The 15,590-nt window shown below is 52.1% G+C and overlaps 1 protein-coding gene across 1 annotated transcript; it reads right to left on the reverse strand.

Moving 5' to 3' along the window:
- Positions 1 to 8,356: 8,356 nt before the first annotated feature.
- On the reverse strand, positions 8,357 to 13,841 carry LOC100898664 (uncharacterized). Its single transcript, XM_029112805.1, has 5 exons — positions 13,743 to 13,841; positions 13,005 to 13,127; positions 9,871 to 9,982; positions 9,417 to 9,613; positions 8,357 to 8,693 (listed from the first exon to the last, which is right to left on the reverse strand). Exons 1-5 carry the CDS (start codon positions 13,839 to 13,841, stop codon positions 8,616 to 8,618), a joined length of 609 nt encoding a protein of 202 aa, XP_028968638.1. The 3' UTR covers positions 8,357 to 8,615.
- Between the last annotated feature and the right edge of the window lie 1,749 nt (positions 13,842 to 15,590).

Consider the following 15,590-nt stretch of genomic DNA (forward strand, 5'->3'; position numbering starts at 1 on the left):
TATTCTTCGCGGGTGAATGTCATAGCAGTACTCGAAGCCATGGCCTATCGAATCCCGGTACATATTCCACCGCAAACACAGACGCTTTGCGTCTCTCTTGGAGGGGGGAGGAGGGATGAAAAAACAAAGGGGAAGAAATGTAAAGCGATTGGAAGAATTTAGGCTTGTCCTTCTCGAGATGGCCCAATCAGAGCAGCCATCTCCTTTGTCCTCTATGCAACGGCAATTAGGCGCCACCACGCGTTTCAAAACTTGTTCGATTGTTGCTATTCTCACGCTTCCGCTGCCTCGTGGATTGCGAATTGCGAAGTAAACAACCCTCTATTCCATCGACAAGTACCTTTATGAGGTTGAGAAAAGAAGAAACGAGACACTATATTGCCGTTGCATCAGGAAGATACAAGAAGACTGCTCAGCTAGGGCTATCGTGAGCAAGGTAAGCCCAAATCCTACCATTCCTTGCAAACGCTTCACATTTTATCCCATTTCACGAGTTGTCGACTGAAGATCCATTAATCCAACTCCGTAGGTACCTCACATCATCGTGGAGAGACAAACAGGTCCTCATCTTCATGAGTCCGGGGAGGAGAACATCAACAGAAGGAAAGTCAAGCAGAAGATGAAGGCGCGTGTTGCTCCCGAACCCCAGAAGAGTCTCCGACAGATCTTCACCGAAGAAAGATCCGTCGCAGTCAGAAACCTACGAGAGACCTGTGACGAAGAAGAGATAGGAGCCACCTTACCAACTTTTGATTCCATGGCCACAATACTGCAACGAACCCGCGCAGAATTTAGGCCGCCACTGCCAAGATCATTGGAGGAGATATCCCTGGGGGGTATGTGGACAGAGACTCTCGACGGACGACTGTTTCTGGTGATCAACGACGGTCTATCAGACAAGATCCTTGGCTTCTCGACTTTCGAGTTTAAGCAATCTCTATGTCAAGCATCCAAAGTCTTCATGGACGACACTTTCCGTATAGTTCCGCGGTTCTTCACGTTCTTCACAAGCGTAAGGAGACTTATCGCCGGATGTTCAGACTGCTGAAGGATTATGCCACTTCGGTCGGCTTGTCTCTCAATCCGAGAGCTTTCCAGTTAGATTTCGAAGTCGCGACCCTCCAATCAATTCGAGAGGAGTTCCCTCAGGCAGAGCTGCATGGATGCATGTTCCATCTCAGGCAGTGCCTGTGGAGAAGAACCCGAATGCTAGGTCTGACTACCTCCTACCGAGAGCGGGACGTGAAGCGCACGGTGCGATCAATCGGCGCTTTCCCCCTTGTCCCGTTGAATCTGATTTGCGAAGCCTGGTTTGCGATCAGTGCGGAATCGCCTGGCCCACAGCATCCGGCCTCCGCGGCGCTAGAGGAGATCAAAAAGTACTTCATCGATACTGGGTTGGAAAACAGCTCAGTTTTCCCGCGAGCGCTTTGGAATCATTACGGGAATTCCCGTGCGCGTACAACGAACCACCTCTATTGCCCTCGTCAGACGGCCCCACTTGGATATCTTCGAAATCATACGCCTCTTCCAACAACAGCAGCGAAAATTCGAGCATGACATGATGCAACTGTCTATGGGACAAAAACCGCCTCGCCTGAACAACAAGTACAGGGAATTGAACCGAAAGATCATAGCGTTCGAAACAAAACTCGACACCAATCAAACCTTGTTGATTGAATACATTCATTCGGTCGCCTTCTCTGTTCCCTTCTAGTTGACGGCTCCAAAAACCAGTTCAGGATCCGCAGTTTGCCTCTCCATTCTTGAAATATGCATATGAAGATTATTCGTACAGCTCCCCGAATGAAATGCGTGATTCTTATCAAGACTATCATTCTACATTGAATCCCCTTCGATAGTGAGATAGGAAGAGAGAGGCGAAGTCGGTCAGATTTGGCGGCGAAAGGATTCGGGACACCGGTTTTCTGGATATCGGTGTTCGGGATTTTGGTGTTCGGGATCTCGGTATTCGGGGTTTTGGTGCTCGGGATTTTGGTGTTGGGGATTTCGGTGTTCGGGATTCCGGTGTACGGGATATCAGATTCCGGATATCGGTGTTCGGGATTTCTGTTTTCGGGATACCGGAGCTGAATCCAAGGGAGTATCTAACAAAGCTTCGAATTCCTCTTGTGTGCGGTCGCTCAGAGGCCTCACTACGCCCACAGATCGGTCCGAATCCTCGACGAGGCGCAGCGTAAACAGAAAAATAGACCTCCGATGGAGGTCTAATGATCTTTCTCTGGATGAAGTAGAAAAACTCCCATACCCGGGGGACTCTAAGGGTATTGGCACGAGACTCAGAGCATGAGATATATTGGTAGCACCATGGGAAAAATTGCCAGAATGGTAAGGCATATCAGTCAGGATCAAGTCTCACCAGGCGTCCATGACCGAAGCATACAGGCAATATCGCCCGACCATTTATTCCATGCCAGATGGAATCAGACAATCGTTCGGACCAGACCCAAAGATCCTCCTCTTATACGTCAGAGCCTGTTTGCAGAGAAGACGGCGAAGCACACGCGAACGATCACTAGCAAGACGTGGAGAAACCGTAGCGTGAGATAGAAAAACGACTGTTGCTAGTCCTCATGCCGTCTCTCAGGCAAAAGAGAGACCTGCTGCAGTTGGGGAGGAATCGCACGTCGCGGTCGGGGAAACCGTCGGAGGAGATGAAGTGATCGTGAAAGGGACGAAGGAGGAAAATGTTAATTGGGCGCCATCCCCTATGGCCCTATCTCACGCGACAACAGATGACAGAAGAACAGGGAAGACAGGCTTCCATTCCTTGAGTCTCATCTTCCGTCGACTCTCCCACTCTGTCAGCCTCGTTGTCTCGCTCGGAACACCCTCCCCACCTCGGAATTCCAGGCCTCCCGTCCCGTTATGCTAGGCGGCGGAACCAATTCCGGATGCGATTCATCAAATATCCCGCTACGCCGCGAACGAGATCGTCCGTCAGACATAAATTCAGAGCATCTCTACGGAGGCGAAACGGAGGAGTTTCCCCCAAGCGATCGCTCTTGTCCCGCTTCTCCGTATGAGCTCCCGGCGAGCCTGAAGGTCGAAGCAGGCATTGGCCTCGGAAGCCCATTGAAAACAGTGATCCGTTCGGTGACATCTTCGTTTATAGGGGCGACTTTACTGTCCTCTCGAACTTCCGCATATTGCCTCGATCCCCTCGGGGAAGCGGTCCGTACGCCATGGAGACACCGGGACTCTTCCCAGGAGTTTTGTTGATCTCATTGGCGTGTCTTCCCCGAGGTTGCTATGATCGTTCAGATAGAAAGACTGAGCGGATTCGCGCTTCTTATGAAGTCTACAAGCAAGCTGGCAAGCAAGCAGTCAGTCAGACAGGCATGGAAGGAAGCCAGGCAGGCATCACGCTGCAAGGCTATTCAGGATTCTCGGGAAGAAAACGCGCTTGGCATCCTTTGCCTGGGTGGAATTACGAATTGCGGGCGCTTCCAGAGGCCCCTCCTGAGGCTCAGGTCATAGCGGGTTCCTTGTCTCGTCACCACCTCGTGAGACAGACGTTCATGGACCTACCCTACTTTCTGAGTCGCAAAGTTAGCTGGCGGGCGAGCTACAAACTTCGGAGTGGTGAGGTACGCGGGAGAGGTGAACATCGACCGCGCTTGCTAAATAAATAATTCGGTGACGCAGTTTCTTCTCCGCGCGCTTCGCGGTGGGTTCCTGAGGCCGACCGCACGGTGGCACATCCTCAGAGCATTCCTAATTGTAGTTCTCTCCGCGGAAAAGTCCAGGTGGTCTTGGAGGGATGAGAGGAACAATCCACCCCGGTACTATGGAAGAAAAACACTCGACGTCCGGAAACGGTTTTGGAGCGCGTTGCAGTCATCCGGTCGTTATCCACGGACGTTTTCCGTCCGGAGTCGGGATCCAGTATTTGTTCTGCCGAGCTTCTGCGAGACAGCGGAGGGAATACTGTCTACATGAATATTTGCCTGGAGCCAGTAAGCGAGCTCAGAAGATGGTACGAGCTGCAGGATGGGTGCAGGGATACTATCAGTAGTCCTTAGCATAATGTAGTCATCCGTACTTCTGAGCAGATAACCCCGTAGCCATGCGAGTTTGTGAGACAAGCGGATGTCGTTCAGCTCCCCTGAGCTCGGCTATGAGATATCCAACGTTGACGACTCCGGAAATCATTGCCTTGTGAGCCCGACAACGGCTGTCAAACTCCTCGAACGTCTCAGGCATCTCGGGTTGATGGGTCCGAGTGGTTCCTTGAAGTTAGCTTGTCTCCATCTCGGACTCCTACACGGGATCGAGGGGCTCATCGTCCCGATCCCCTGAGTTTTAAAGGATCCAATATCTATCTGGAGCGAGAGACACTTTCCTATAATTTGCGTGATAATCGTAAATCTTCATTTCGGCCCCCTTGAAGAGATTTTTGGTCTGCGAAAGCATCGGATCGAGAGCCCTTGAGTTGGCAGTGATTGTTGAAACGATTTTAACGTATAGAGCTCTTGAATTGAAACGCTACTGCGGAGAGCAGAACGAAGACAGATGCTTCCGAGACAGACGGCATTAGCCATTGAGTTGGAACCCGACTGTTCCGGGGCTCGATCGCAGACGTCCGTCTTGTCTGTGGCGTCCATCACCCTGCCTTATTAGATTTATCTCGCATGTTTCACTGGTGACCCCACCTGTCAAAACTGTTTCAAGGCGGCTCTCCCGTTGTTTCACGTCGGGAAAAAACGGAAAACGCGTCGGGGCCATGTGCTTGGACAACGAAAAACCTGGAGTCTTGAAATATCCGGGAAGCGAGCTGGCGCGACTGTCCCGGAGCCTGTACGAAAATTTCGACGGAGACAGCGCGGGTCGGAAGGCTGGTGAGTCTCATAAAGGGAACGTCTCTTGGCAGATGAGACTTTCCAATCAATTGGGGAATCGATTCCATTCCGTTACAGTCTGTCGGCTCTGACGGTCGACTGTCCCCGAACGATTTTTAATTGCAGACCTCTTTGCGATTCCTTTGCCGCGTTCCCGTCCCAATCGTCTGGCCCTCTGTTGCTCGGATGTAATTCCTCCCCATTCAAACATTTGTCGAGTGTTTTATCGACAGGACGGAATGAATTTCCGCCGAGACAATCGGCTCTAACGGCCCGAAGCCATATTAGCAGTTCCGCACGCTCAGCGTGTTTCCCCTAATTGAGAAGGCATTAGAATAACTTTTCCGTCGGAGTAGCACACGGAGCTTCCAATCAAGTAGAGCTCCACAGACATTCTTTGCTGTCGTTTGCTGTTTTTCTTCTTTAGCCTCGTCAGTGTCGTTTGTCTGCCATCCTTGCGGGAGAGGAGGGAGTGAGGGGGAACGGAGCGGACGACGTCAACGCGGAAGGGAATCATCCGTCGTGTGGCCGAGGATTCGACGATTTTACCGTCTCAGATACGGGATACGGGGCGGAGATATTCGGGGGGAGCGTAGGAATTTAGACAATGCAAAAGGACCGTTCATCCGGGAAATTATGCAGCTTAGAACACAGTGATTTCACCCGTCCAGACGCGTTCATCCTCCGGCAACAGTGAGACGGAATCTTCAAATGAATTCGATCAAGGTACGGGGATCGAGAGCGACATCGATCTTGCACTCGATGACACGGGGGAACCCGTCGGGGAAGCGCGGTAAAAATTGATCACCTTTTTTTCGCAACCGGTCGGTTCGAATCCCAATTCGGCTCCCGGATCCTCCTCCCAGAGTATCCCCTCAAAACGTAGTCGATGGTCACGAGGAATAGGGAAATAGCTTTGCGTCGGCTTCCTCTCGGTCGCGAGACAAAGGCAGGGCGAACCATAGCGCCCCGTGTACTTCTTCATTCGAAGTTTCCTTATTTCCGCTCCGGGTGCGTCGACGAGCAATCCCGGCAGTAAAGGAATCACCCAGGTTCCAGCGTGACCCCCGAGGAGAATCCTGAGCCCTCCGCTTGTGACACGCTGAGCGATGTTCAGACGACGACCTCGAAACTTCTCCTTACACACTGTTGGGCTATTGCTCACGTCCAGCCCCGTCACGGAAAGCGTTTCCGGAAACCTACTTTCAGTATGTTCCATGGGTGGAAGAAAGTGAGGCAAGAAGGACAACTATCTGTTACGCTGACGTCCTAACGCTTTCGACTTACTCTCGAGCATCTCCAAATTGCAAACCTGGAACCAGAAAACTCTGACCGGGCGCTAACCATGGGGCCTCCGTCCCGCTGAGAACATCAAGTAGTGATCACCTGCGCGTCACGAATGTCGATATCCGTCGTGAAACTCGCATCCGACGTGCAGACTTGTCGGACAAGATATATATTCGTCTCGGTGCATTTCTCTCGGAAAATGCACTCAGGCGTCCATTCGATGGGCGTCCGACAGCCCGTCTCGTGGTGTTGCATTCCCTCCGAGCTCTCTTGTTGTGCGAAATGTAGAGCTCGTCTCTGAACATCTCCGGGACGATTTTCTCCTGCTTATCCATCATTGCATGGGATAAATCTCAGCTAATCCCCGGAGAGACTCCTCTGCCTCCCAGCCCTCGTTTGAGACGCAACTCAGAATCTTCGTCATAAACTTCATTACATATACCTCGATCGTAAAATATGTCCTACTTCCCCTGGTGTACCTGGAGGAGATCCAAAATGGGCTGGAAAACATTTTAGTAAACGGAACGCTAGCCTGGCAATAGCGAGACAGGAAGCGCTCTGCGTAATCGAACTGCTTGTCGAATCTATTCGAATATTCCCGCAATTAAATGATCCCATGGTCGCCTCATCGGTACTCCTCGGAAGTCTGCTTTACGATGCGCGAAACATTCATGCTCCGCGCCACATCGTGCTTGAATCATGAAACCAGTCGATTGCGTGCACAGCAGAGGTGCTCGGTGCCAATCATCGCCCGTTTGACTGATTCAGCGCTCCGACCGGATAGATGCGTCGATGTTCGATTAATCATTGGAACTAATCAGTGCCCACCGTGGTTATCTCTCGGTCGGCGTTCGCAATCTGCGTTGCAGTCGCTCCTCCGACCGAGCTACCCGCCGGCGCTCTTCCCAGCCTGCTGAGCTGATGTGAATTTTAGAATATATTTCCACAGCGAAGCGTTTTTTGGCGCTCGTGGCGATGCGAGTCACCATGCGTGAAATGCATTGTATTCGAACTCATCGGGTGATAAGACGGCGGCTTACGCTCGAGGGCAACGCGAAACGCGAACTGTATGAATCTATAAACGCGTCGACAATGAAGCTCCGGGACTGCATATGCTGCGTGGGCGCGTCTCAGATTCTAGAATGTGCCTCGTGGGACTTGCGAATCATATTCATCCCCGAGAGCTGTTCCATCGCGAATCCCGACGATCATGAGCACCAACCACAACTCGGCCGACCGAGATTTCTCCTTCTGGACCTACGCTCTGATGAATGTGCAACTTCTTCCGAGGATTCATGAGACCCTTTCATTTCGGGGGCTTTTCCGAGGACTTCCGAGGACTTCTCGCTCTGAGAATTCATCTACGACGTGACGGCGACAGGTGTGCATGCACCAATCGTCGGGTCCGGCTCAATTCAACCCCCGGGGTATTCTGCGCAGCTGTGATCACGAGTAGGTCCCCATAATCCCCGCTTGATAGATGAAGGCAGAGCCGGAGAAGATTTCATGGATTTTCGGGAACAAAACTACGCAGTCCTCGATGCGAGGCTCCCGTCGCGTAGCTGATAGGCTTCATCCCACAACCAGAAGTGAGTAGTAAGCCGCGTGGGGAGAGAATTAACGAGCGACAGAGGACACGAACGGGAGAAAAGTTTCCTCAGTGCAGAGCTAAGCGAGAGCTCCCATTTTCTTAGGACGGGCGTTTTTGGGGATATGGGATGGTGAAATCTTCCGGTGAGTTTGTACGGACTGAGGCCGACGCAACGTCCCGCTCCGAGAATGTGCGCGACTGGTCGGAAGATCGGGAATCTCCTTGAGCAACTATTTCCTTGCGAGCTCAGAGGGATCACGGACCGCTTCGATCCGTGAGGACTTTCCGTACACGGCAAATCGAGAAGTGAGGGAGTGGGTGGTGTTTTTCTCTAACTCTCTCCCATTCCTTCTCTGCGGACCTCATCACCTAGTGGACGATAACCGAATTACCGGTGACTTTCGCTCAGGACAGATTCTCTCAGAACGTCTCAGAGTCGAAGTCCTTTCGTTTCCCGAACCTTTCCAACTCCAGAGTTCTCTCGCCTGGCTCGAATTGAAAACAGCTGCGCCGTGAACCTGGACAATATCTCGTTCAAGAAAAAAAAATGTCCTGTTCCGTTGTCAGCTGAATTGTATTTACAAGATACGCCCACTTTTCTCCACAAATGGTTTCATCTTACAGGCAGTTGGCCCTCCGCGAAAAAGTGTAGAGCTCGGAATTCCCTTGTCGCTCCTGGTCTTTACAAAGTCACGGCGCCGAGAGCGATCTCTGCGAAATTACATCTTGCTCCGAGCTGCATTGTTCTCTTCGAAAATACCGCTACCACGATGATACATTCTTCGTACAGGTGAGATGTCACTATACACGATGGGTTGAGGTGCGACTTGAGACTCGGCCCTCGGAGGGCTCCCTTGGTTTCGTCGAGCGTTGCCTCAGACATTCGAATCCGAGTGATTCCGCATATGACCAAAGGGTCTGGGAACGCTCACTCGGATCGCCTGTAGCTCTTCCTGAAAATTTAGACGCGGATCAGAGTTCGCTTCGAAAGACCGGCGGAGCGGCATCGATGAAGATACCTCCATGTCTCGTCTTCCTTGCCGAGCACCGAACCGCTCGAAAATGATCTTGAGTGACCGAGAACCGCGAAGGCACTTTCGCCGAATAATAGACCGCCCCTTCCCGGGAAAAAAGCTAGACCGTGAGCTAGTTCGGAGATAGAATACTGATGAGAGGCTAATGAAAAAAACCCGGCGAAGAGTCCAGGGATTCCGGCGACGTCATGAATGCGGATTAGTTCCGGATGAGGGAGCGAGGAACTAAGGAGAAAGAGCCGCCGGAGAATTCCACAATTGATAGCGGTCGGATCCGCCCACAGGCTCGAGACATGGGTTCCAATCTTTCGGAGCCATATATAGTACCTCATCCTGCTTTACAGCAGAATCTCTAATGTCCCGCCTGCTGCGAATCTGAACACCGCCACGAGCTCTCTTCGATCGGCCGACGAGAAACTACACGATGCATGAGGATATGGAAAAAAGGGCGCCCCTAGCTCTCTATCAGTCTTTTGTGCGGGGCTTCTCCATATATTGTAATTTATAATTCATAATTATTATAAAGGGCTGCCGATCAATTTGAAATATTATCTATCCACAAATCTTTCTCGAATTGAATACCGAATCCCTAATTCGGGGCGACGAGAGCAGAGTTCTCCCCACCGTCGAAAGTGAGGTTACCTGTATTGGCACTTCGTCGTCATCGTCGTCGTCCTCGTCTTCTGACAGGGGATGCGATGCTCGGGGTCTTTCGATCGGCAGATGTATTTGGGGGATTTGGAGCGGGAGATTCCCTGGACCCATAGTCACCGTACCGAGAGGTGGCGTGATGTCCTCACAGTTTGTGGTTTGACTGTTCGTCACTCCTGCGAATAAGGCTGTTAAAGCTTCCTCCGGTTAGACGGCTACCGCTGAGCATTCCAGTCTGGCTCGTTTCTCGTTTCCATCGCATAGCTGACATTCCGGTTTTTATCCAGAGAGTCGTCCATTCCAAAACATTTTTCGGCTGGCCGCCTGAATTTCCATGCGGAAGGACGATCGGAATAGCTTCCTGCTAGGACGTAGAATCGAAACAAACGAACGAAAACGAATGGGGAAGATACGGGCAAGGCAAGTGTCCTGCGTGCGTCATTACCTGAATGCCCAACGGATGAGTGTCGTTTGCTGAGACGCAGAAATCGGTCTCTCCGGACGAACTCGTCGTAGATATGATACAATCTCGCTTCGTATCGCTCCTGTCTAACGTACTGCAATGATCGTTGTCCGTCAATATGGTATCATGCGTACACAGCTTCTGCCATGTCATTCCTGATGTCGTCTTGGGCCGCATCGTGTCGATGGCTGTTCTGTCGGACTAGCTATAGCACAGCGAGTGACGATGTTGATGGTGACCGATAGACCGGCTAAAACCATGAACCAAAAACGTCCATCGACAATCTAGGAAACACAATATAGCCCTGATACCAGTCTTATAAATTGATGCTCCACCCTTAAAGCAAAAAGGTCCCGATCGGCTTGGAGCAGCCCGCCGGTGGTCAAGCCGGTGTCCGCTTGACCACTTCGATCGGTCGAGGTCGACGAGAGCTCCTCAATTATTACAACAGCGCCGTCTTCACGAAAAAAGCCCATAGAGATGCGAATCAGGATTCCTCGCAGTCGGAGGGCTAAGCAAATCTACTAAATGCGATGTATGCATCGTATCTGTCAAGGGCGTAGATGCGGCGACCTATTTTGATTCAATTGTTGCCGGTCTTTGTTCGACTGATGTAGACGTAGCGGTTGGAACCGCGGTCGCCGCGCAACGCTTTCTCGCGGTTCGACAGCCCTGCTGCAGACGTCACCACGGGAAAGAAATCATGTTGAACTCGTTATCACGATAACGTTCTCGGACTCCCCACCGCCGGATCAGTCAAAACTCTTTCCGAATGCTGAATCTGATGAATTCCTATCTTCTAATGGGAAATTACGCGGTTATTACGCTTTTATTGATCTCGACGTCATTCAAAGTCCGGAGACTCATCCTTCATTTCCATCCCAGCCCGTCACCATCACGTCTCCGAACGCATTAGTGATGGAAAGGCGAAATCGGCGCAATGGCGACGAAGGCCCATCGACAGCGACGTTCCGGGGAGGCTGGAGCTCGACGTAAATGATTTCGGGTCTCTCGGCTGAGGGTGGGATTCCTAACGAGACTTCAAAGGAGAAAAGAGGAAACGCGGCGAACGGAGTGTCCCCCAATTAGGGCTCAGTGCAAGAGATTTATGCTTGATCGCGCCGTTAGTTCTAGTCTCCGACCCAGATTCATGATGTTTACGTTTGCCCGATCTGATACAGCCGGCCAGGCACTCTCAAACGGAGCAGAACAACGTTTAATGGACTGTCTCCTCTGCCTCGTAGTGATAGAGTCTCTCTGGCTCGCGGCGGACTCTCATAGCATCGCCGCAAGGGTCGGCTGTTCCTGTCACAGAAGGTTACGTCGACCGGGGCGGTAGCGACGCAATACTCGGAACGGCGTCGGGGACGAGCGAGAGGAAATCAGCCGCCGGCATAATAATGGGTCGCTAAGCGATGGACGCGGCGACATCGTTTCTGGCGGAAGCATCCTGAGATACCTACGGCCATGAGTCTCCGCAGGAGCGCGTGTCTGACCGACTTGAGCACCCAGACGGATCGCACTCATAACTGCTGAGTATGCCGCCATAAAGCAGACGAACGTCCAGACGAACACACAGCGGACCTCCCGGGCCCCGACTGGAAGAGACGCTGTGGACTGAGGCCATAGAACAGGGATTCCCGCGGGATGCTCCGTCCATAAAGCATCGAGAGGAACAATTCTGAGCGAGCAATCATGCCAACGCTCGAACCGAAAACGTGATTTATAGGATCGAGTGAATTTCCGGGACAGAAGCGACCCTCACGATGGAGAACGCAACTGGCGTGCCTCGCGTTTCCGATCGATCAAACGCAGCGTGAAATGATGCGAACGCACGCGAGGGAATTCCTTTGCAGCTCTAGCGTCTGCTGCTGCGCGGGGGTCGTGGAATGAGGTGGGGAGGACGAGGCCTCGAAGACTTCGCATTTAGGGTCAGTCAGCGAAATTTGAGCGATGGGACGCGTGGACCTGACACTCGAGAGGCGTTTCGGGTCAATTGAATCGCACAGCCGTCGGAAGCTCCACGCAGTATCGCTCATTCCTGGGGAAATCATCCAGTCCAAATGACTAGAAATAATATCGACCGGGATACTGAAATGTGTCCGTTATCTTTCCTGTTTGTCGACCTCCTGGCTCCGTCTGGTCCGTAGGGACTAAGGATTCTAAACGTCGGCAGCTCTGTCTTCCCAGCATAGCATGTGTCTGACCGGCATCAACTCCCGGAGCTCTAGAAAAATATACAGAATGCTCTTGGATCATCCTGATTGGACCTTGAGTCTCGCTCGTCGTACACGGTGAATTGCTCTGCTCTGGGACTTTCTGGCGATCCGAAAATGCGCAGCAAGGATCCGGGGTCGACGAGAGGAGCCGTGCCTGGCCTGAAGATACATCATTCACATCACGGAGGGTAGTTGGATGAGATAGGCTTTCAGAAGCGGTTTCAATGTCGATCTCGGCCAGGGAGAGCGAGTCGGCTGACGTTTCACCGCGGCGGCGGACCTCAATAAGGTCAGCCGGAAAGTTTATCCGCTCTCTAGTGGGACGGGCAGTGCGCTCTCGAAGCTCTCAAAGGGCTTGAGTTGAGCGTCTGCCCATCAGCATCTCGTCCGTTCTGGTGGAGTTACCGGCGTTTAATGCTCCATCAACTTTGATCCTTCTCTTGCTCTCACTCAGACTTGCAAAACGCAAACCACCTAAACAACTTCAGCAGGCGAGCCTCACGACTCGACAATGCAACCTACTCCGAGTGGGGCAGAACGATACTCGACGAGCAGCGCTGTTACCCCGAGAGGACTTCCCGACGATGGGACGACTCGGTATGCCTCCGAGTTGCGAAGAACTTTTGATACGTAAGCGTCACTATCGGAGTCAGCCGCACGTGACGAAAGTTTGAAATGTCAACTGTACATATTCGAGCGATCTACCCGAGATTCAGAATCTACACTCGAACCGGAGGCTTCTCCGCTCTACTGGGCAGGTCGGGGTTTGATACTGAGTCCGCCCTCTCCGGTTCCTCGTTTATCGGCTTCGACTCATTTTCGATGAGATCCTGACTCAATCGACAAGCTGAGTAAGAGGGCTCTACATCTATGCGATAGCCCACAGGGCTGACCTACCTTAACGAGAGCTACTGCAAGTGCTAATGCGTATAGAAGCAGCACAACGATTACGTAGCCAACTGCACGGCTTCCGCTGTTGGCGTGCATTTCTTTTATTTGAGCGTGAGCGGCGGCCAATACCTGCAAACATAAAGGCTATTTTACTCCGCTCGAGACCGGCTTCCGAGATTGAAGTCGGTATAATTATTCGAAGAAGGACACGTTAAGGCAAGTCTCGATCTTGAGTCCCCCTTGAGCTCTTTATGGAAGGAGAGGGAGGGCAGAGAGGGGCGGGGAGGCGTCCTTCTCGCCGCCCCGACATCGAACATCTCCGCACTTCGATGATCCGAGAATGAGAGGAATCTACTGCCGATGTCAAAAATTGGTGCTGATAGGGTGATCAATCCGAAAATGATCGGCTGAGCGAGGCTGGTCGTTTCAATACGCGGCAAGCAATTAACGACCCTGGTTTGTTCGTGAACAAAGCTGCACACTTATTACGGCTAGGCTGCCGGTCACTCTGTCTGTCTGACGGTCAGTCTGCCATTCAGTCACCCTGTCACCGAGTGAGCCAGCGTGCATACTTGAGTGCTTTGCCTAATCGTTCATCAAAGCTCGCCTTCTGGCTAAGACGAAAGACTGGGACTCAGGGATGAATGCAGTTCGGGCGTGCCGAGTACTCGGAGAGGGCTCATCCTCGCTCTAGGTGCGTCCATTGATGACGAGACACGCAAACCGTCCGACAGGAAGATTCACCTTGGCTGTAGCGTTCTGCATAGCTCCGGAGCAAAGCACTTTACTTAGAGTTGCGGCGGCTGGAGCTACCGTTTCAGACGTGGCTACGGCAACGGACATCGCTCGACTGAACGAAGCGAACCTCAGATGTCGTCACTCGGCTCTTCCTGAAAGGACGAACGAACGTCTCGTTAGCTTGAATTCGCTCCGACGATTCGGATATCGCTCGTTCCGGGGAACTGCAGAGGCAGATCACGGGAGCCCTGAGTTATATGCATAAGGACAAGGATGAAACGCGGAGCACCGAATCAGCTCGGAAAGCTCCGCGAACAGGACCATGGGCGCGAAACAAAGTCGGAGGGCTGTCGGCGTCGCGTCATGTGCTCGATGGTCGGAGTTATACCCGACCGTCTTCTTGAAAGGAAATTAATCGACCCCAATCTCTACTATACTCGCCTCTCACCTTAGAGTCAATGAATTGATCCCGTATATTATTTGGAGTTTCTCCCTCGGGGAGAAATTCCCATTGTGCTCCTCGAGCGACCCCTCCGGCAACAACCGAATATCGAGTTTCTACGAAAGCGGCTGTTGTACACACCTCGATATCGGATGGCGCTACAACACTTTCAAAGTTGAAGTCGATTTCCTCTCGGACAGGACTCTCTCCTCGCCGAAGAAAGGCTTCAGAATCATGCGTCCCGTCTCCTCCAGGATTTCCGTATGTGTTGTTCTACCGAGGGAAACTCCGATACACCCGGTGCCACTCCGGTGAATAAGCATGCTTCGGAGCCTCTCCGATACGCTCAAGGGAGTTCAAAGTGTGCCCCACGACGCCTGTCCTGGTGTGGGTGACAATCAGGTCGGATTTACTCAAAGATGCCGGCCACCTAATATACACGCACATGAACCTGCGCGAGATCGAGGCGGGAACGAGCGAGTTCTTTCAGGTGGACTCGAGCTCCGACAAAAGCTCGAATTTTGACATTGTTTCAGAGCTAAAGCGGAAGAGCCTCGCGCTCAAGGGCGTACTACATAGCTACATGACTCTGAGGCTGGAGCCTGGGGCGGCAGATCTTCGATGGGCGGCGGATTTTCGGCCGCGCGAGCGTTTTCTGCTGTTGCCGACAATCGTCATCGCATCTACGTGTCGTCGGATCGGTTCATTCTCATCCGACGCAATGGTCGGATCGGCGGCGAGAAGGGCCTCTCGGAAGACCGGCGAATTATCATTCCTGAACAGAGTGTAGATTTATTGTTTGAGTTGGCAGTCGCGAATATCCGTGAGGAAAATTGTGTTGAAATTCTTCCGCGAGAAGAACAAAACTTGTATATGAAGGTACATAATCATGCATATTAAAACGATGGAGCTTCTCGTGAACTGAACTTCAAGGGTGTCATTCGGAAGGGTCAGGTCGGAGCGGCAGTCTTAGTCAGCCTATGAGCGGAAAATTTCTGAATACGCCTGCTTAGAACCCAAGGTCGGGCTGTCGAAATTGCTTGCTACTCGCCGCAGGTTACCGGTTCGGAAAAATAGCCCTCGAGACTCCAGACGCTGAGCACCGTCAGAGGCAAGGCCCGTCAGAGCCAAGCTTCGAGCGATCGTCCTTCCAACCATTCGATCTCGAAGTCTTCTCTCCTCAGACAGTTCTCAAGCCCGGACCTTGACATCTTGAGGGAGGGACCCTGTCCGGTTCCGCAAACTCAACGGATCGCCTCGATTATGTTTCGACTTGACGACAGATCCCATCAAGATGGGGAACTGCTCCGTTTTAAAACGATTCTCGATTGTTTACGACCTTGGCAACCGTTATTTGTTGCGGCTCTTGTCTTACAAGATCTAGAACGTGATATCCGACCCGCTCTGCGGCG

The sequence above is a fragment of the Galendromus occidentalis genome, unplaced genomic scaffold (assembly GCF_000255335.2).
Source record: "Galendromus occidentalis unplaced genomic scaffold, Mocc_1.1 scf7180000077527, whole genome shotgun sequence".
Lineage (NCBI taxonomy): Eukaryota > Metazoa > Arthropoda > Arachnida > Mesostigmata > Phytoseiidae > Galendromus > Galendromus occidentalis.